General features: G+C 47.1%; 1 protein-coding gene across 2 annotated transcripts in view; it reads right to left on the reverse strand.

Annotated features, from left to right (window-relative positions):
* Nucleotides 1-3,007: 3,007 nt before the first annotated feature.
* Nucleotides 3,008-22,331, reverse strand: part of RAB11FIP1 (RAB11 family interacting protein 1) — a 32,486-nt gene continuing 13,162 nt past the window's right edge. The window contains exons 2-6 of one of the 2 annotated variants that reach the window (XM_029936138.1): nt 20,452-20,894; nt 18,392-19,187; nt 15,169-16,995; nt 14,318-14,426; nt 3,008-6,098 (exon numbers count right to left, since the gene is read on the reverse strand). In XM_029936138.1, coding sequence (XP_029791998.1) covers nt 5,880-6,098; nt 14,318-14,426; nt 15,169-16,995; nt 18,392-19,187; nt 20,452-20,894 — 3,394 coding nt within the window. In that variant the 3' untranslated portion in view covers nt 3,008-5,879. The remainder of the gene's footprint in view (nt 6,099-14,317; nt 14,427-15,168; nt 16,996-18,391; nt 19,188-20,451; nt 20,895-22,331) is intronic. The other variant, XM_029936139.1, reaches the window with a different exon arrangement.

Below are 22,331 nucleotides of genomic sequence, written 5' to 3' on the forward strand. Positions count from 1 at the left end.
ATTGACTATGCCCATCACTCTATACATTACATCTCCAGACTTAGTCATTTTGTTTTAAAAAAAAAATCATTCTTGCCTTGAGGGCCGTATAAAAACAGGAGGCAGGCCATATTTATTGACCCCTGTTCTAGACCTCCAGGTCACACAGACAAGGAGTTCAAATCTGTTTTTTTTTTACTTTTTCTTTTATTTACTTATTTTTGAGAGACAAAGGGAGGGAGGGAGAGGCAGAGAGAGAATCCCAAGCAGGGTCAGCACTATCAGTGCAAAGCCAGATGCAGGGCTCGATCTCACAGACCAGAGATTGTGACCTGTGCTGAAATCAAGAGTTGGACGCTGAACTAACTGAGCCACCAGGTGCCCTGAATCTTAACTACTCACAGTGCCACCCTAGGGGCACTAAAATATCCTCCTCTGCTCAATGGAAATATTATCTACCTTGATGAGAATTAGAAATAGTACCTTTCAGTACTTAGTGATTAGTACTAACGCCAATGCTTAATGCAAAAATGCTTCTGCCGTCAAAGCTCAGCGCGAAGGGCACTTTACGTGCAAAGGCAACAGCTTTCTCTCTCCTCTGAGGGCTTATCAACGGGACTATTTCCAGGGCTCAGGTTTGTGTTCTGCAGAGCTCAAGAAGCCTGTTTGGAATGTGAAATGAAAGCTCCTGGCTTCCCCCCAGGGCAAGATGGCAGAGCTCCAAAGAGAACACCTGAAGAGAAGCTTCGAACTGGATCCATTCGCCGGTAGACCTTGGGTTCAAGCAGCCTGTGCTGGTGTCTGGGCCGTGGTTAAACAGTCAGAGCCACACCCTGTAAATGACCGGTTTCCACGGGAGGTGGGGGCGAGGTGCTTCCCCAGCAAGGGCTTATTCTGGTCCAGAGGCAGCCGCGATGATAAGCGGAGACATAAGGAACCTGGATTGTGTCTGCATCCCCCAAGCGGCTTCCGCGTGCGCGCGCGCATGTGGGGGGGGGGTGTGTTTCAGGGGGGGGAGGGGTAGTCAGCTGGGGCACGTTCTCCCCCAGAATCACTATCTGTCCTTGTTGCAGAACAGTATCAAAGGTTTGCAGAAGTGTTCAAAGCAGTCTGTGCTTCCTGTGTTCCCATCTTCTTTTTAAAGTGTATCTACGGCTCCTGGGTGACTCAGTCAGTGAAGCATCGGACTTCCGCTCAGGTCATGATCCCGCATTGGGCTGTGCTGACAGCTCAGAGCCTGGAACCTGCTTTTGATTCTGTGTCTCCCTCTCTTGCTCTGCCCCTCCCCGCACTCATGCTCTGTCCCTCTTTCTCTCAAAAATAAACATTTAAAAAAGTGAATAAAGATATCTAAAGACACAAGGATGCAACAGGAGTCTAGTGAATACCAGAAGAGTGGGACCCCGGTGATCACTTCCTAATGTATATAAACGTCAAATCACGAGGTTGTGCACCTGAAGCAAATATAATATTGTAGGTCAACTACACCTCAATTAAAGGAAAAAAAGAAAATCCAAATTACCGTTCTTAAGGAAATACAGTATATCTATCTGTTTGTATGAGGGGGGGAAATGGCAGGACAAAGAATCAGAATAACAGTGGTTAGTTAGTTACTTCTTGGTGGTGGGGAGCTTAGGATTTCTTTTGTTCCAGGCATAAGCCTGTAGGACATTGCTTAGAAAAATCTACAGGCCTGATGAGCAGACACGGGAGCGTGGGGAAAGGAAGTGACACCACGTAGAGGCAGGACAGGAGAGACGTCACACCAACTGAGAAGCCAAGGTGAGGACCTGCAGCCGCCTGGCGGATGTCCCCCAAGCTCGCAGGGTTCAGGGGGGCCTGGACTTCCTTCAGCTCAGAATCCTGGATTTGGGAAAGTTCTATGCTGTTCATATATCCTGCAATCATTCTCTGCACTTTCCTGGGTTTGTTTTTTTAAACTTTTCATTATTAGCAGCTAAACTAAGGAGACTTCAGAGAAAGAGTTGTGTCCCTCCGTGGCCCAGAGTTTGAAAGCCACAGCAGCCTGCCCCCGCGGGCTGGGCCTGGCAGCCGCAGTGGGGACCAGAGAGAACTGCAAAGGCAAGAAGTGGAGGATCTCAGAGGGAACAGTTCGGGTCATTTGCATAATGAAACTTTCCTTCCCTAAGACTCTCCTTCCAGAAGGTTTTTTTGTTGCTTTTGTTTTCTTAAATCGAACCTGGAGGGCTGTGTTATAGGACCAGTTGCTTTCATATCACTTTACAAGGTGGCCCCGCCACTGACAGCCAGTTGGGGTAGCCAGGGAGGCCTTCAGGGGAGCTCCCACATCCCACCCGGGGTGGGGGGGTGCTTCACAGGTACTGCCTGCCTCTGTCCCTCCATAGTGTGACTTTTATCACAGGGCAAGAAAAAGCATCTCCTCCCTTTCAAGAGGTAGGGGCCCTTGGAGCATGGACTATGGTTGGGAGGCAGATGGCCTCTCATCAGGAAAGGCTCAGACTTCCGGGAGACCTGAGCTCAGGAGAAGATTCCCTGTGCTTCCCTACTACCCTTTATCCAGAAATGAATAAACCAAGTTGACTGCACCAGGGATTTGGCTCCCAGATTTGGGTCAGTGTGAACGCAGTATGAATTCAAATCACGTCCCTGCAATGAGGCCTTCACCCTCTAGCAAATCACTGGGGGTTGGGGGGGGGAATCAAGGAAGGGACCTCGCTCATACATTCAGCCAAAAGTGCCCAGTGCTGAGGGACAGGTGGCAGCTTTCAGTAGTGGGGATAGAAAATTCAAATGATGTCCTTCTGGTTAGTGCCACGGTCCCTGCAGGCCACGTTGAGGGGCATGTTGTAGGGAAGGAGTCAGAGATGTCCCATCCTCTCCAGGAGAAAGGGCATTGGGACCTCTGGGCAGCAGGCAAGGTGAAAGCCACAGGAATCCAGGTGTGAGACCCTCATGGGGGTGAGAACACTGTTCACTCCCCAAGAACGGTTTTCTGGAAGATAGAAGACAGTTTTGTTGCACCCACACAAAAGTACAGACACAAATCTTTGAAAGGTAGTACCATTTTATTTAGTGTTGTAGAAATTTTAGGTTACTTCTTAATAACAAAACCAAAGCTAAAAATTCCTGAAGTAACAAGGTAGGAATAGGTTTATAATCCAAAAACGCGGCACCCAATCCTTCAATCAGAGGGAGGAAGAGGTCAAGTTAGTAGCTCACTGGGAAAGAGAAAGCAGAGTTGAGGCTGATGTGACTAGCAGGAGGTTAAGTTCTCCACCTACGGCAGTTAATCTTTCAGCCTTGAGGGATCACTAATTAGTAGTTCTCAGAAAGAAAATAAAAAGGTCAATTGGGAAAAAGGACCCAGGGAGGGAAGATCTTGACTAACTGAACAGCAGGTTGCCTCTGGCCTTCAACACAGCAAGTGGCTGAGCCTCATAGATCTTCCCTCCTCTCTGCCCTTCGAGCGCCCGCTTGTTAGCAAAGCTGGAAACTGCACACGTACGCCCATCCCCCATCCGTGCACACGCCTCTCCACTCAGGAGCGGCAAAGGGCAGACTTTCTTGCTCCTCCATTCTGCTACCTGAGGTGGCTAACACACGGGAGTCAGACGGAGGCCCAAGAAGCCTGTCAAGGTCCGAGCAGTGAGATAAGAGCAAGCAGTAGGGCAAAGGACTGACATCTTTTCAGGAATCTGACCTCCAACTGCAGTTCACTGCAAGGGGTTTGGTATTGAATTGGATGCTTCCCGGAAGTCCTGGCTGCTCTTTCTGGAGGCAGCCGGGCAAGGCCAGGAGGAGGGCTGCTCTGGCTTCCCCAGCTTCCTCACAGTGTCCGTCGGCAGGGTCAGCGTTTACAGCAGCTGGAGGCGGGTCCCAAGTCTCCTGTGAACATGGGTGTGTGCCCCGCCCCCCCCCCCCAACTTGAGCCAGTTAGAGGAGCTCTGATGCTCTGATTCACCGACCCCTGCTAATGGCTCAGAGCAGACTAACGTTTTTCCTAGATAAAATTCTCCCCCAAAGTAGGGTCCTGAAAACATTTACTAATGACCTCCAGGTGACCTACTTTGGGAGGTGCAGGAATGCTATGAATTAGGGGTTTTTCCAGCACGGGTAGAACCCAGACACCCTTGAAGTAAATTGTCCTTCATTCTCCAGAGTTCCCAAGTGGCGTTTGAGAGCACAGGAAGTCACTCCTCTCCCCAGACGTCCCTCTCGAACACTGACCAAGTCACTTATGTACCCGAGGTCCTAGCAGCGGATGACCTCCAGACCAATCACTTCTCGTGAGCAATGCAGGTCTCCACACCAGCCCTTCAAGGAGCAATTCAGACCACGCCTGCCCCCAATACAGGGGTTATCACAGTCAAAATACATTAAGTAAAAAATATATATTGCAGAACAAATATATACATTTTCAGAGTTCAAGTGGAATATATGGTTCTCTTTATATATGGTTTTCGTAGCACTACAAAATACAAGGCATCTGAGAGGCTTACAGTGGGCCCCATGACTGTAAGAGAGTATTAAATAAAATAGCTAAAGATCATTAAAAGCTAATTCGAGAAATCAAGTTACAGCATCATCCTTCAGATTAAAGTGCTCCGAGAAAACTGACATGGCAGCAAACGCAATCCTGAAAAGGAGTTCCGCTGCCAAAATCATGTTGCCTCTTAACCTCCATAGAATAAGGACAGAGAAGGGATCCCAACCCCAAATCCTCAAGCCCCGCCCACCGCGCTAGCAGGGCGATATTCTTCCCCTAGGAGAGAGGTCAAGATTTGATAAGATCCTGTCACAACCATGAGAGGAAACTGACCAACACAGAAATATTCGAATTCTAGTCTTAGGTTCCAAACAATGAAACTATCTGAAGGACCGGAACTGGGTGCTATTAGTGAAGGCATGTCCCAGGCTAAAAAAAATATATGGGTATTCTCCTAGATTTAAAAATACAGCAAACTAAAACTAAGTGTTACCTTCTTGCTCTTCATCATTTTATGATAAGGCAGGAGAAATGTCAGGAAGTACTGCCGAGGAAAGCAGGTGGCCAAGCAGAGGCCAAAGGAGCCCTACTAAAATCATTCCATACCTGGCGGAACCATTTTAGCAAGTGCATGGGTCATTCATCCCTTATCAGGCTCCGAGGAGGCCACTCCAGCCAGCAGGAACCCGGCTATCATGAGACTTTGACCAACCCCATTAAATGAGTGCAAAGTGACTCCCTAATTCCCTAATCTACTTCTCACGTCTCTAGGACAGGCCCTACGCATTGATAAGGAGCACATTGTAAGGCAAGAGAGTAGTGGTAGCTGATGTTTAGAAAAGGCAGCTTGTTCAAAGTCTACAAGGCACTGAACTCCCCTGCTTCAGTCAAATCAACAAGCCCAAGTGGAAGCAGCCGGAAGTTCACACAGTATCAAAATGTAGTGCCAGAGAACCATGCTGAGCTACTCGAAAGCCAAGCAAGTGTGTTAACTCAACATCAACCACACGGGCCTTCTCCTTTCACCCCATGCTTTACTGACTTGGGGGGAGGGGCACATATTTTTAGATTTCAGCATCAAAGAAAGAACATTGTCCCAATGTTAAATACATGAATATCCCCTGTGCCATGTGAATCTCTGGGCCAGGAGCAGATGTTATGACCACGTCTCTGATCAGAGAATAAAATATTTACAGTATAGTCAAAGGCACGGTGGCATTTAAAAATAAAACCCTGGGAACATACAGTAAAAGATTCATTGTAATCATTAACCTGGTTTCAACTGGTAGAACGGACTCTTGCCAGATAACACGCGAGGGAGACAGATAGCGATTTTGAGCCTGTGGGCCGGTTATCAGGCATACTGAGTCCTTGACCTCCGGAGCGGTGGAAACAAACTCACAAAGAAGTCCCGGTGCCATGGGCTAACGATTCACATCTTTCCCGCCTTTCTGCCGACCTGAGCCGGGATTCGGAGGATGTTGGGGGTTTCTTCCATGACCCTGACGAGCAGGTTGTCAATGTAGTCTTCCAGCTCACGGACTTGGAACTCCTTCTTGCTTATCGTCTCCTTCTGCTTGAGGACCAGCTGGATCAGCTCATCGTGGGTTAGCTGTGCGTAAGCAAAGGCAGGGTCCGACGGGTTGTATTTCTTTAGAGGGAGGGGAGAGAGGAAGAGAAAATGTGGGAAAGTCAGCAAAGAAGTCAAACAACTAGAAGAAATACAGAAGAGGAAAATGTTCTTTTCTTTTTTATGTTTTTTATTTATTTTTGAGAGACAGCGCAAGCAGGGGAGGGTCAGAGAGAGAGAGAGGGAGACACAGAGAGGGAGCACAAAACCCAACACAGGGCTCCAATCCACAAAGCACGAGATCATGACCTGAGCTGAAGCCAGACACTTAACCGACTGAGCCACCCAGGCGCCCCAAGAGGAAAATGTTCGTAGCGGTCCAAGTCTTCCGGGGCCGTGCTTCCAGTTCTGGTGGAAAACCAGTTGTTGACAAAGTATTCTGGAAAGGACCAGGGAGTAGAGAGTAGATATTTCATGCTTTGCAGGCCACATATGGCCGCTGTTGCCTGTTCTTCTTCATCGTTCTGCTTGGTTTTACTTGTTTTAGAACCTTTTTAAAATGTCAAAACCATTCTTGGCTCAGAGGCTACAAACCTCCAGACTAGACTCCAAGTTTGCGGTTTTAAGAATGGAATAATTGGGGGGCACCTGGGTGGCTCAGTTGGTTGAGCGTCCGACTTCAGCTCAGGTCATGATCTCACAGCTCTGGTGTTAGAGCCCATGTCAGGCTCTGTGCTGACAGCTTGGAGCCTGGAGCTGCTTCAGATTCGGTCTCTCTCTCTCTCAAAAAATTAAAAAAAAAAAAGAAAGAAAGAAAGGAATGCAATAATTGTAGATCTGTGAACACAGGATGACTGGAGTCCAACTGCAAAGTGACCAGGCCCAAATGGTGAGGAAACACTATTTAAGGATTGAATAATAAGTACCAATCATACCAAGTCTCCAGTTGGGCGGGGGGGGGGGGGGGGGGGGGGGGGGGGGGGGGGGGGGGGGGGGGGGGGGGGAAGGGAGGTAGACACAACTTAACATCTCCTGAAATTTGCAGTCCAGGAGATTTAGGAGTTTAAAGAAACAAATTCCTAGAGCAACCTCGGGACAATTTTGCCTGCAGAACTTGGAAGCGATCGGTTTCAGCACCTTGAGGGTCAATTTCACTTATTAGGAGTGAAGAGATGACCTTCCACAAGAAGCCAAGTCGGGAGGAGAATCCTCATGGGGCGCCTGGGTGGGTGGATCAGTCGGTTAACCATCCAACTCTTGGTTTCGGCGCAGGTCATGATCTCAAGGTTCGTGGGTTCAAGCCCCATATCAGGTTCTACACTGGCAGCACGAAGCCTGCTTGGAATCCTCTTCCGCTCCCCGCCCCCGGCCCTTCCCTGCTCACTCTCTCCCTCAAAATAAATAAATAAATAAATTTAAAGCATAATAAATAAATAAGGAGAATGATCACTTACTCTTCGACAAAAATGTATAGAAGGCCCTGTTCAGTCCTCTGATATAAGCTGCCCACACACTAGCCAGAAATAGGAGAGAGATCCTGCCCCTCCTGTCCTGGCTCAGAAGGGAAGCCCAGGGCTTGTACCACTGGCTTGGAAGCCCACACCAACATTTCCACATGCAGGGCAGGTTTTCGCCCATCACAGGCCGCACAGAAACACGTGAGATGTTGGATGACCTTTCTTCACCCTTAATCCTTTTGTCATTTTTGTTTTCCACCTTGTTGGAGGCATACATCCCTCTGGACCTCAATCGCTCCATCTCTAATTCTAAAACAACCTTCAGCCAGAAAGTTGCAGGTCTGTCTGGAAAAGAATTCTGGAGACTGGCTGTGTGATGTGACTGTACTAACCCGACCGATCTGTACACTTACACATGCTTACGATCCCTCACGCACCATGGTGGGAACGCAGACCAGTACAGCCGCTGTGGAAAATAGCACGGAGGTTCCTTTAATAACTAAAACTAGAACCATCCAGTAATTCCACGACTAGATATTTACCCAAAGAATACAAAAACACGAATTTTAAAAGATACATGCATCCCCTATGTTTATTACAGCCTGGTTTACAATAGCCTAACTACAGAGTTGCCCAAGTGTCCTCAATAGAGAAATGAGTAAAGGGGCGCCTGGGTGGCTCAGTCGGTTAAGCATCCGACTTCGGCTCAGGTCATGATCTCTCAGTTCGTGGGTTGGAACCCCACATCAGGCTCTGTGCTGACAGCTAGCTCACAGCCTGGAGCCTGCTTCAGATTCTGTCTCCCTTGGTCTCTGACCCTCCCCTGCTCACGCTCGGTGACTCTCTCTCTCAAAAAAAATAAATAAAACATTAAAAAAAAAAACGAGTAAAAAAGCTGTGATATACATATACGATGGAATATTATTCAGCCACCAAAAAGAGCAAAACCTTACCATTCACAACAATATGGATGGATCTAAAGAGTATAATGTTAAACAAAATAAGTCGGAGAAAGACAAATACCATATGATTTCACTCATTTTTGGAATTTAAGAAACAAAACAAACACACACACACCACAGACTCTTCAATATAGAGAACTCGTGGTTACCAGAGGGGGGTAAATGATGGTAAGGGTGAATGCGTGATGCTTATCGTAATGAGCACTCAGTAATGCATAGAGTTGTTGAACCACTACACTGTACACCTGAAACTAATATCATACTATATGTCAATTACACTGGAATTTTAAAAAATAATCTAAAAAAGTTTTAAGGGGCACCTGGGTGGCTCAGTCAGTTAAGGGTCTGACTTCAGCTCAGGTCATGATCTCACGGTTCATGGGTTCAAGTCCAGCATCAGGCTCTGTGCTGACAGCTAGCTCAGAGCCCAGAGCCTGTCTTCAGATCCTGTATCTCCCTCTCTCTCTGACCCTCTCCTGCTCGCACGGTCTCTGTCTCTCAAAAATAAAATAATAAAAAAATAAAAATAAATTAAAAAAAAATTTTTTTTAAGTTTTAAATGCTTAAGATGCTTGTTTTATATTATGTTTCTTTTACCACAGTTTAATGTTTATTTTTGAGAGAGAGAGAGAGAGAGAGAGAGAGCGCGTGCGCGCGCAGGGGGAGAGGGGACAGAGAGCAAGGGGCACACAGGATCCAAAGTGGGCTCTGCACTGACAGAAGCAAGCCCAATGCAGGGCTTGAACTCATGAACTGTGAGATCATGACCTGAGCCAAATCCAGACACTCAACCAACTGAGCCGCCCAGGTGTTTAAAAATCACAATCTTTAAAAAACTAGTAGCATGTCTATTGATATATTCTATCAAGAAAAAAATACTCTTTGGAAATGATAGCCAAGAATATGTCTTCAGGAGTATTTAGATCATAACTCTGTCATATAAGTTTTACTTATTAAAAACTGTAGATCGTGTAAGATGCTCTGTAAGACACTTTGTGGGACAGAAGTATGAAGAAGCTGTCCCCTGGAGGGAGGGGCAGGCAGGGGCCCCTGGAGAATAGACACCCAGTCCCCACAGTGCCTCACACGTGAAGAAGGCTCAGGGGCTCAGTGTCCAGAGAGCTGGACGGCCAAGAGCCCACTGGCACACAGGAGATCAGACAAACCTCAGAGATGGGCTGACGGGTCAACTAGACTTTGGACATGAATTAAAATTAAATTTCCCCCCAAATAATAGGATTCTGTTTTTTACTTGAAAGGGAATATTCCCTCATAATGGAAAATCTCAAATACAGAAGAGGGAAAAAAATTATTGCTTGTAATTCCAACACATAACATTTGGGCCTATTTTTTTCTGGGTTTCTTTGTGGTTTTCCAACTTTGAGCATCATGCAGATATGGATTAAAGGCATTTTAAAAGTATTATTTCATGAGCATTTTCCCATTATTAAATTTTAGCAAAAATCACTTTTTTAATGGATGTTTAAGATTTCATTATATTTTACTCATCTCTCTATTGCTGGGTGTTTAGTCTGTTTTCTGTTTTCACAATTATACATAACATTTTTATTAAAGTGCTTGAGCCGAAATCTTTGGTCATATATCTAAAATGTTTCCTGAAATATGACCCATAGGACCGAAAGAGCATGCATACTTCATATCTTACAAACTGTGAAATAGCTATTCAGTTTGGATTTCATAATCCAAAGGGGAATGTAAGACTGTGAAATCATTACATGATCCTAGACATGTGATTAAAAAAATTGCAAAACAATCCAGCATTACAGAAAGTGAGCAAGAGCCATGGCGAGAAGAGGTACAAAGAAAATACCTGTTCATTCACTGTCACATATTTCCTGGCAGGATTTTTACATTGGATCCCCTCTCCCATAGTTGTAATAATAATAATGATGTATATTCAAATCTGTGTCCAACTTTTTCCATATTAATAGGACAGATGATTTCTGGATCTAGCTGACTGTATTATTTTTAAATGGAAGTGATCAAGCCACCTGGGTAAATTATGAACTCCTAAGTTTTAAATCATCCATAAAGGATGGAGGCCCTAAAACAGTAACCCCCCACAAAAAAAAGCCATTATAGTAATGTTTCAGCCATCTTTTCATAACTTCAGCTATTCAATTTCTTTCCCTAACCTCTGTCTTACTTTGCAACATTCCACAGAGTGGTTACTTCTATAAATATTATTTACGGCTTACTACAAAGCATCTGTTATCTGCAGGGCCAATAACAGTCTCCAGGAAAATTTCCGTATTTACTCAGAGTATTTACGAGGCATGGTCCAGGCCCAAACCCTTTGTTGCAGGCAGCCAGAGGGGCGGCGGTGGGGCTTACAAATCATAAGCAAAATAAGCAGCAGTTGCCTTTGTTTTAAGGCAAGTTGTTCTCGCAATCAGGGCCAGGAGATAAGCCCGATTAAATGAGCTTTGCAGAATAAATAAAATGGGAGCCAAGGGTCTTGCTCACTTCCCGACAGCTAGGTGTTTGTTTCTCTTTGGAGCCCAGCTGCATTCCAGGATAAAAGGAAGAGGGGATGATGGGAGGCTGCTCCCCGACCCTGGTTTTCATTACTGTCCCTCTTGGGCTGTTCTTTTGCCTGGTTTCCTGGTAAATAGTGTGAACTCCAGGAAGATAAGCGCTGCCTCTTCTCCACGCCCATGAAGCCAGCCAGGCTGCGCTGGTCGAGTCACGGAACAGTTTTAGGCTAGGGCTGAAACACACCAGGCACAGCATGCTGGCTACGGCTAATTCTGAAAATGCTTGCTTACCACTGGCCCTGGAAGCATGTGGTAAAGGGAAGAGAAGGCGAGGCGGCTGGAAGGTGCTAAATTGTTCGCAGCGACCATGTGTTACACTGCTCAGCCTCTTTACCTGAACCCCCGATCTCTAGCTTTCAGGGACCCTTTAGCCCAGCTCCTGGTGGCACAGGTGTAATAAAGGCAGAGGTTTAACAATCCACCAGCACTTTAGAAATGCTTGCAGGAGTAAAGGAGGCAGGAGCAAAAAAGGTTTTTGTTTTTTTTTTTTATGTCTTTATTTTGAGAGACAAAGACAGAGAGTGAGCAGGGGAGGAGCAGAGAGAGAGGGAGACACAGAATCTGAAGCAGGCTTCAGGCTCTAAGCTGTCAGCACAGAGACCAACATGGGGCTCGAACCCATGAACCATAATATCATGACCTGAGCCAAAGTTGGGCACTTAACCAACTGAGTCACTCAGGAGCCCCAAAAGTTTTTATTTTAAAAACACAAAACCTGGGGCACCTGGGTGGTTCATTTGGCTAAGCATCCAACTCCTGGTTTCAACTCGGGTCATGACCTCGTGGTTCTGAGTTCAAGCCCCACACCAGGTTCTGCGCTAACAGTGTGGTGCCTACTTGGGATTCTCTCTCTGTCCTTTCTGCTTGCTTGCTCTTTCTCTCAAAATAAATAAACTTAAAAAAATAATAATAAAAACACAAAAAACTGGGGTGCCTGGGTGGTCCAGTCCATTGGGCATCTGACTCCTGATTTCGGCTCAGGTCAGGATCTCACAGTTTATGGGATCCAGCCCTGCATCGGGCTCTGTGCTGTCAGCATGCAGCCTGCTTAGGATTCATTCTCATTCTCTCTCTTTCCCTCCCTCTCTCCCTCCCCCTCTCTCTTTCTCTCTCTGCCTTGCTCATGCTCCACCCCCCCCAAAATAAATAAACTTTATAACATAAATTAAAAAATAAAAAATAAAAACAGAAAAAGCAACTTAATGTCTTATAGTGCACAGGACTATAAGATCTCTGTTTGAACGCCACTTCTCTAGATGCCCTGAACAAATAGAGAAATAAAGTTCATTTCTACTGACAGTGACTACCCCAGGAGTCAGTCAGGAAATTCCTCTGCACATATTTGAAACGCAGCACACCCTTGCCCACCAGCTCCTCGGTAAATCATTCTCCTCCAGCTCACATGACAATGCGTCAAAGACCAGAGGTCTGCAATAAGGCAGTGTTCTAAATCCTCCTGATTTTTGAACCAGAAAGGGCAGGATGGAGACACTAAAGCAGAGATCATCTGGGGGGTAGGGGAGGGGGTTGGTTTTGTCTGATTTGTAGGCAGGAGTTGTTTTCTTAAAGTTAGCCAAGCTTTTTATTTTTTTTAATTTTTTTAATGTATTTTTTTAATGTCTTATTTATTTTTGAGAGAGAGAGAGAGACAGTGTGAGCAGGGTCGGGTCAGAGAGAGAGGGAGACACAGAATCAGAAGCAGCTCCAGGCTCGGAGCTAGCTGTCAGCACAGAGCCTGATGCGAGGCTCAAACCCACAAACCGTGAGATCATGACCTGAGCCAAAGCCGGACACTCAACTGACTGAGCCACCCAGGCGCCCCTAGCCAAGCTTTTTAAAGAGAAGAGATCCTCTACATCAAGCAACATTCTTCCTGGAAACTTAGCTTAAGAAGGGGAAGAATTTTGGGCAAGAAATTGTTGACTATGACATTATTCACACTGAAACACAGAAAACAGCCCAAATATCCAATAACCGGGGAACAGGCTAAGTAAATATTGGTATAACCATTTCAGAGAATAATTAAGTAGCAACATACAAAACTGCTTATGATACACTAGATACATCGCCAAATGAAAAAGAGAACCAAATGGTGTCTCTGTGCGGGCGAATCACCATTTGGCCACTGACGTATTCATCAGTGGATACAAGAGCCTGAGAATGAAAGGTTGGTGAGGAACAGGATACTTATGTCGTCTGAAATTAACTCCCCACAAATTTCTTACTGATTGGAAAGGGGATAAATAGCAACGGTCTCCTAGAGACGCTGGTGGACCAGTCTAAAGAACGCCATCCGAGGTGCCGCTCCCACTACCAGGATAAGTGGATACAATATGCCTCTTTATCCGACGCACGGAGCAGAGACACACGACTTGCACGGTTAATTCCTGCCAAGAATGCATAACCCCAACCAAACCATGAGGGTTTGAGCCAACAAATCCAAACTGAGGAGAATTCTACAAAACAACTGACCTGAAGTCTTAGAAAATGCCAAGGTCTTGAAAGACAAAGGCTGGGGATCCAGGATAAAGGAGCCTAGAGAGACATGGCAACATAAGGGCGAGAGATCTCGAACCGGATCCCGCACTAGAAAGATAAACGGAAAAACGAAGGTGCACGCTAACGAGACAACAGGTGGATCTGAAATTTGGGCTAGAGAGGAGAAGAGAGGATTACGTCCATTTTAAATGTCTTGATCTTGATCAAATGTCCTTATTTTTAGGAATTACATGCTTAGGTATTTTAGAGGTAAAAAGGGCTCGAGGTAGGCAACTTACCCTCCAGTGCTTCAGGGAAAAAAAAGGTATGTATATACAAAAACAGAATGGACAGGGATGGGGAGACAGAGGGTGACAATGACAAAGCAAATGTGGTAAGATGTCAGTCAATGCTTGGTGAATGGGGATGAAAGGTATATAAGAGTTCTTTGTACTATTCTTGCAACTTTGTGTTAAGTTTGAAATGACTGCAGAATAAAGTTTCAGCAAAGTGTATCTGTGCAATGATTACAACCCCAGGAATTTTACATTCTTGCCAAAAGATAAGAAAGGATACATGGGGAAATGAAAATACCTAATTTGAATGGTGAGTGACATCTTCTTCTCACTAAAAAGAAGTAACAGTCTCAACCACTGTTAAGGGGAAAAGTAATGATCCAATGGAAAGTGTAGCGGCTTCCAAAGATTGTTCAAAGACACAGACGTAAGGTTAAGTCGCTCCTGGTGTTAACCTGCTACCCAAGGAGGTGTATGTAATGGTGACTCTAGAAACGGGTTTCGTATAGATTCCCTAACTAGCATGCCTGTTTCTTAGAGAAGACATACCTTCATCATGGCTTCGTTGATCAAGTTCTCACTGATGATGGTGGCAGTGCCCAAGCTGGAATTAGCAACCTTGGGGGCTGCTGCGTTCATTGGCTTCACGGGATGAAGTCTAAAGAGAAAAAGGGATAGGATCCTTAGACCTTTCTGAAATGAGAAAACTAAGAAACTGTCCATCTCACGGACAGCAGCCAGCAAGATGGACAAGGGGACAGAGTGGTGATATGTTCTCTTCACACCCCCAGTCCAATGCACCCCAGTGCTCTGTAAAAATGAGAGCAGTCAGCACAAGGCAGCCATAGGCGAGTCAAAGCCCACCCACCTGACATTCTCATGAGACCCCTGGTCTCATTATCAATGTCAGGACACCATTAAAGACTGAGGTAGTAACAGCCTTGGATTGTACCGTGTGAGACCTTACAGAGCCTTCCACTCCTCAACAGTAAAGCAAGAAAGAGTTCAGAACAAACATGCCGGCTTCACATCGGGCAGTGCTTAAGGCAAGCTTTCAACCCTGGTAGGTTCCACCACTCCATCTCTGCTGGCTTCTGATACTAGGAAGACACTGGTCACGAGACATCTCTGCAATTTGCGAGCCCCAAAGCTGACCATGCAGAACTATTCCAACACTACCTTAGAAGACTGCCACTATGTTCTCCCTACGCACGTGGGAGTGTCTCGGGGAGGGCCTCCCCACAGGGCAAGCCCCTCTGAAAACAGGCCCTGCCAGCAAAATGCGCAGCAAGTACCATCAGGCTATCTGTGCGGTTAGAGAGCCATGACCTCTACAGGCAAAAAGCAAAGGGGGGGGGGCGCGCATCGCTCCCAGAAAAACAAGCTTCCCCGACTCTCACCTGTGCTTGGCTGACCCCGTTCCCACGCTCGGCTGAGCAGAGACTGGATGTGTCTCTGAGGGTGACACCCAGGCCTGAAGAAGCGGCTTCCTCTTGCCAGAACTTTCCACTTTACCAGCGGGGCCCTCTGCTGTTGCTTTTTTTTGAGATTCTGCTGTACTGGTGTGGTGAGTGTCAGCGTGTGGGTAGCTAGGGAGAGAGTGCGTAGCAGGAAAGGTCTCAGAAAAGGAGGGGCTGGATCCAGGAGGATCCGGGGCCGTTTCTGGAGGCTGGCTTGGCCTCCCATTTCCCAGCAGCTCTTCCTTCTTGCCACTGCCAGGACCCAGCCGCTGTATATCCGAGCGTGAGCTGTTGCCAAGATCCGATTTATGAATCCCCAAAGCTGTGGTTGGCTCCGAAGAAGCAGCTGTAACAGATGCTCTGGGCACCTCGGCCCTGGGGTGGTGCGGGCTCTCTGCAGGCACCTCCCACCCGCCCACCTCGCCCCTCGGCCTCCTTTCCAAATCAGGACAGGCAGGTGGCACACTCATGGGAGAAGGCCCTGCTCCCACGGCTGCCGCCTGCACGGTCTCTCCATCTCCATCATCGTCAACCTGATCCACTCTTTCGTCATCCGATGCCACTTCAGGAATGGAAGGAAGGCTTAAGCCCAGGTCAGCCAGGACTGGAGAGCTAACCCCTGGGGGAGAGTGAAGGCCGCCCAGGGGCTCGGACAACAAACCTTCATGGTCACTGGCTTTGCTCTGATTCTCAGCCATGAGCATATGGTCTCCCTGGATCCCACAGAGGGGAGCGTCTTTCCCCAAGCGTGCTTCACCCAAGGGGCCTTCGGAGAAAGACTCTCCGCAGGGGAGAGGAGGCAGGTCTGCTGTGGAGGCTGGCTCAGCCCGACTGGCCACTCCCCTCTCGGAGCCCTCTGTGTAGACAGGCCCAGCAGGCTCCCCGTCTGATCCAGCTCTGGCAGTGGCTCCTTCCTGCAGCGGCTCCTGGGGGCTCCCTTCGTCCTCTCCCAGCGACCCAGGGGACTTCTCTAACTCCTCTTCCATAAAGAGCTGCTCAGAAAACGACACCCGCTTCTTGACTCTCTTCCGGCCCTCGTGTGTCTGCATCGCAGAGCCAAGAGCGGGGACCGATTCTCCCATCTGAAGAGGGGACGTTCTGCCGTCCTCCACTCTCTTCTCCTCATAAGACCCAGATGGACTCGAGACGACTGTGTCTTCCCCCATCGGAGGCTTCCCAGCTGGGCTTTCAGTCCCGCCACTTGCGGCTGAAAGGGGGAATGTCACTTCTTGGGTCTCTTGAGATGATGGGACAGAGGCCTGTGCTGACAGGGACAACCTCAGGTCTCGGGGCTCGATCTCAGGCTGCTTCAGGAGACACTTTGCTGAGTCGTTACGGATGGTGTTCCTTGGGCCCAGCTCACTGGTCTTCCTCGTTGGAGAATCCTCCGTCCCTTTACCTACTGGAGTGGGTAGCTGTTGGGAAAGCGACCCCGAGGCACAAGAAACAGTCTTTGGAACTTGGGTTACACTCTCCGTTTGCAATTCCACTTTAAGGAGCAAGGAAGGTTCTTCGGGCCCAGCCTGACCCGGGGCTGTGGAAGGCCAGCTTTCCACCGGCGTGGATGTGGAAATGGGAGCCACTACAGGAGATGAGAAAGAGAAGAAGCCAGAAGGAGATTCAGAGGACAGCGTCTCTGAGCCATGCCCCGATTTAGCAGGGATAGGTGTGTGGCCAGAGGTGGAAAGAAGAGCAGAAGAAAAGAGAGGAGAGTCAGGGGCAGAAGAAAGCCTGGCTGTGGGTTGAGCCTCTGGAGACACTTCTAGTCTGCAAAAAGGACAAAATAAAATCTGCAGGTCAGTTGCAGATGCATCAGAAGAGGCGCGCACACACACACACACACAAAAAAAAAACATATAAAAATAAAGGTGATCCAAAGGTGATCCAAAGGAGATATTTGGGGCAATATCTTAAAAAGTTAAAGAAGGAGGGGGCACATGGGCGGCTCAGTTGGCTAAGCATCTAACTTCTGGTTTTGGCTCAGGTCATGAACTCATGGTCTGTTAGTTTGAGCCCCGCATTGGGTTCCTTGCTGAGCCTGCCTGGGATTCTCTCTCTCCCTCGCTCTCAAAACTAAATAAACATATAAAAGGAACACTTTAAAAATAACTTTTTAATGTTTATTCAGTTTGGGGGTTAGATAGAGAGCAAAAGACAGAGAGAGAGCAAGCGAGAAAGAGAGAATGAGTGGGGAGGGGCAGATAGAGGAGGGGGACAGAGAGTCCGAAGCAGGCTCTGTGCTGACAGCATAAAGCCCAACACAGGGCTCGAACCCACGAGCCATGAGATCATGATCTGAGCTGAAGTCGGACACTTAACTGATCGAGCCACCCGGGCACCCCATAAAAGGGACGCTTTGATCACCAAGCGCATCTGCCACACAAGGGGCTGTTGCGACAGAAATAGAAAAAGCTCCCAGTAAAAGCAACAGCTTACAGTGTCTTCTGTTGAGAAACAAAAGGCATCTAAAAAGTTCAAAGCAGTATAAGAGGTACCTCAAGGCAGTAGGCACAGATTTTGAAGAGGAACGACCTGCAGGTATGTGTCTATGTCTGAAATCAAAGTAAGCAGAATCTCAAAAAAAAGTCTCCCCCACCCCTGACCACAGAGATACTGTTCATGTGAATGTGAGTCATGCTGAAAGCAGAAAGCTCCGGATGCACCCCCGCCAGGCTCTCACAACAAGAGGCGCCCTAAACACTCCAAGGACTGTCTCAGGCACACTCAAGGGTGGACCAAGGGTCTCTCAGGCCAGCAAACCAGAGCCAGAGTGCAGGGAGGAAGGAGACCATCTGCCTCAAACGGATACATGCGATAAGAACTTTAAATACACACATGTTCTGCATATAATCACAATCAAAACCTGGTATTCTCAACTCGCAATACTCAGAATCTAATCTGCTACTGCCTGTGACCTTCCACTGGGGTCTTATCGTACTGAGGCAGGGCAGTGGCTTGGGGCGGGGACACGTCACTGCCAGCCAAGCAGGGAGGGCTGAGCCAGCAGGGAGGCAGGCTGGTTAAAAACAGCTCAGACCAGTAAAGGTGTGTCACATACTGCGCCGACCACAGGACAACAAGCAAGAGGCGCTGTGATGGTAGACCTGGCTAATGACCACAAGCAGTGAGGGGCAGGCCCTGCGTGAGAAGGGCCAAGACTCACCGAGGCTTGACGGCTTTGGTCTGCAGAGCCCTTGCAGAAGGAGCAGGTGGTGCGGGTTCAGACCTGGGCTCTCGGTCAGCTTCCAGTTCTGCGCTCGGCACTTCCTCGAAGGGGTTCAGGGATTTGCCCCGTCCAGAGACCATAGCCACAGTATCCTTCTCCGATCGTTTCGCTGGGTCTTCGTCAGGCCCTGACTGGTCCTCCCTAGGAGTGACTTCCATAATCCTGCCTTCCTTCTCCTTCCCTGGGACGGCAGGGGGGCTTCCGACGTCACTGCCCTTAGCCGGGTCCTTCTTTCCAGTCACCAGAGACAGCAAAGAGGACTTCTTGTTTTCCTTGCTCTCCTTGGTTTCTTTTGCCACTTCCAAGCTCACTGGAGCCATGTTCTCCTGAATATCCCCACTGACCTGAGGCCGGTAGGATGGCAGAGACATAGATTTCAGAAAGTCTTTTGTGGAAGACTCCAAGAACTGTCTGTTGGAAGACACTGGCCCACCTTCTCCGGGCTCCTTCCAGGACTGAGTGGCCAGGTTTTCAGTGGAGGAGAATAAATGCTTCTTCCTGAAGCCTTGTGGGGACGGGGAAGAGGCAGGGGAGCTGTCCTTGATCTCGCTCTTGGCTTCTGGCTGCTCCATGTAAACATGGTTCCCATTGATACATACATTGGAGCGAGAAAGGAAGTCATTCTTAGACCGGAGGCCCCCAAGAAAGGGGAGTCCTTCCTTCTTGGGAAGGTTGAGATTGATCTGGTTCAGTTGCTTAGGAGGTGCACTCTCTGTTCTCTTGGGAGACAGGACTGCGGGAAGAAAAGCAAAGATCCAAAGGAAACAAGATGTTAAACCAGTGGTCCACAACTGGAAAGGGGTCCATCTCTCCGTGTCTGAATATTTCTGGTTAACTGGCATGGGCCGTGTCACTGGCATCTAGCAGGCAGAGGTCAGGGATGCCGCTAACGATCCTACAGTGCACAGGGCAGCCCCCACAACAAAGAATTATCTGGCCCAAACTACTGATGGTGTGGAGGCTGAGAAACCCTGCATTAAACCAGGGCAGAATCTGGCCAACAGTAAGGATTTGCTCCTTGAAACTAAAGTTCAAAACACACAGTTAATTCACAGTTAAAGGAACTGGATTCCTCAACTTTCATGAAGGATCAATCCCATGAGGGTTAAGCACCTCAATAAATACCTGATGATCATTTACAATGAAATATCAGGACTTCTCTAAGGTTGCATGATTTTACCCTTAATAAAAAAAAACCTGGATGCATACCTTGTTAATTCCGTAAGCTCGTATTAATGTCCATCAGTTACAGAGCCAGACATTTTAGAATGGGAATTTGTGCATTCTTAGAAACCAGAGTGCTTAAAAATAGAGAGGCCTTTTATTTTTAGTTTATTTATTTTGAGAGAGAAAGAGAGTGCACGTGTGCACACGCAAGCAGGGGAGGAGCAGAGAGAGAGAATCCCAAGCAGTCTCTGCACTGTCAGCGCAGAGTCCAATGTGGGACTTAATCCCACATTCCATGAGATCATGACATGAGTCAAAATGAGGAGTCAGACACTTGACTGACCAAGCCACCCACGTGGCCCAAGGAGTCTTCCTTCTTTTTTTTTCCCAAGGAGTCTTTCTAACCAAGATGGTCCATCATCATGACCATCATCACCACCATCATCACCACCACTATCACAACCATCATCACCACCCGCATGATCATCATCTCCATTTTAGTAACTGAGGAACTGAATTAAAATCTTTCTCTTAGGGCGCCTGAGTGGCTCAGTCGGTTAAGCGTCCGACTTCAGTTTAGGTCATGATCCCGCGGTTCATGGGTTCGAGTTCCACATCAGGTTCTGTGCTGTTTCTGTCTCAAAAATAAACTATATAAAAAAAAGTTTTTTAATCTTTCTCTTAGGATTTGTTTCTTCTCTTTTTTTTTCAAGTTTATTTATTTTTTTGGAAGAGAGAGCACAAGAGTGAGCTGAGCAGGAGAGGGGCAGAGAGAGAGAGAGAGAGAGAGAGAGAATGCACGCCCAAGTAGGAAGGAGGAGAAAACTCACCATCCGAGGCAGAGGAGGACTCATCCTCATTTTCATCATCCTCCCACCGGGATTGAAAGCCTCCAGGACGAAGCAGCACTTTGTCTGGCTTTGAAGTAGGCAGGACAGACATGGACTGGGAAAGGGGTGTTTTCTGCAAATTTGACTTGGAAAACAAGGTCTTGATCTTCGACTTCTTTTTCTTGTCTTTTGAAGTAGACTCATCATCACTGTCGGCAGCGGGTGTGACGCTGGGAATGATGGCTGAAGCAGTATCAGACGCGCTATCCTTATGCTTCCCCTTGATCTTGTCCTTCAGTTTCCCAAAAGGATTCCGAGACTTGTCTTTCATAGAAAGGTCAAACATGCTGGCGGTCATGTTGTTTCTCATAAACTGGATGTCAACCTCAATTTCGCCTCGCTCTTTATCCTTCTTTCCTGGTTTGGATTTCAAGGTATACCACCTACAAGGAGAAAGGCTGAGAGGTTACCTTTGAATTGAGCCTAAAACAATGTTCACAATGTCCATTAACTTGGCCTCTCTTCTCTGCTACTACCAACTCTTACATAAATGCATTCTTGGGCTCTCTTCCTTGGAGAGTACAGGGTGGGGTGGGGAATGAGGGTAGAAACTGCAGTTTTATTTTTGAGAAGACATCCCCCTTGGCAAAGATAGGATCTGCTTCTGTACTTAATGTATAGAGACTTAAAATCTTGATTCAATAGCTAGTTCTAAAAATAAAATTAATAAATATTCCACCAAATCATCTCCTATGACTGGTATTTTGCTTCTGTATTTATACATAAATCTCAGAAAAAAAGCAAAGAGTTTGTAGAACAGTCCATGCCAGGGGCTTAACCGAAAATAAAAGGATAAAATAACTTTTTTTTTCCCAAAAAGAGTGAAATAAGCCAGTCACAAAATGACATTGTGGGATTTGATTTCTACGAGGTCAGAGAGTAGAATGGTGGTTGTCCAGGGCTGGGGGCAGATGTGAATGAAGAATTAGTACTTAATGGGTACAGTTTCAGTTTGAGGAAATAAAAAAGGGCTGGACAAGATTGTTATGGTTGCACAACAGCGTGAATGCACTGCACAGAACTGTATCCTAAGAAAATGGTGGTAAATTTTGTTATGTATATTTTACCACACAAAAAAAAAATTAGAGGTCAAAAGGAGGCATTCTTTCCTAGCTTACTAATCCGAAAAAGGAAAGACTTTAAACACGATTCAAGTATTTCAATGGGTCATTTGCAAACTACTTCAAGATATGGCAAATACTGTATCAATCCAACTCAACTGAAAGACAAACTTCAGAAAAAGAAATCTCCCCTTGGCATTGTGGGACCTGCCAGAATGTGGGCCGATCGGCAGCGGGACCACTACAGAGCAAACAAGTCTGAATCCAGGGTCCGCCGACAGCCATCCCCAACAGTACCCCACAGACTGAGAAACCACACTGGGATGTTCTTTGTAGTGACCTACTTACAAGCTGAGGGCCGAGCTGAGGGCCATAGACATTAAGGAAATGACGGGTTTGCTCAAAAGAGCACCATTTCCTCCTTCACTCTCAGCCCATCTTGCTCGCAGGGCAGATCCCTGCCCCACTGCCTTAGCTCACTCTGAAAGGAAAGGGCAGAAGGAAGCAGGAACCTAGCACTTAAATAGCACCTGTGACATAACCTACAATATACCTGGCACTGTATACACTTAGGAACATCCTTGAGAATGACACGCAGTAGACATTGTAAAATGGGTACATTTTACAAAGACACTGAGGCGGCTCACAAGTTAGGTAGCTCATACAAGGTCTTACCACTGTTAAGGGGCATAGCCAGGATTCTGAATCAGTTCTGCATTTCTCCAAAGCTCCTATCCTTTCTCTTACTCCAAAATTCCT

This window comes from Suricata suricatta, chromosome 1 (genome assembly GCF_006229205.1).
Source record: "Suricata suricatta isolate VVHF042 chromosome 1, meerkat_22Aug2017_6uvM2_HiC, whole genome shotgun sequence".
NCBI lineage: Eukaryota > Metazoa > Chordata > Mammalia > Carnivora > Herpestidae > Suricata > Suricata suricatta.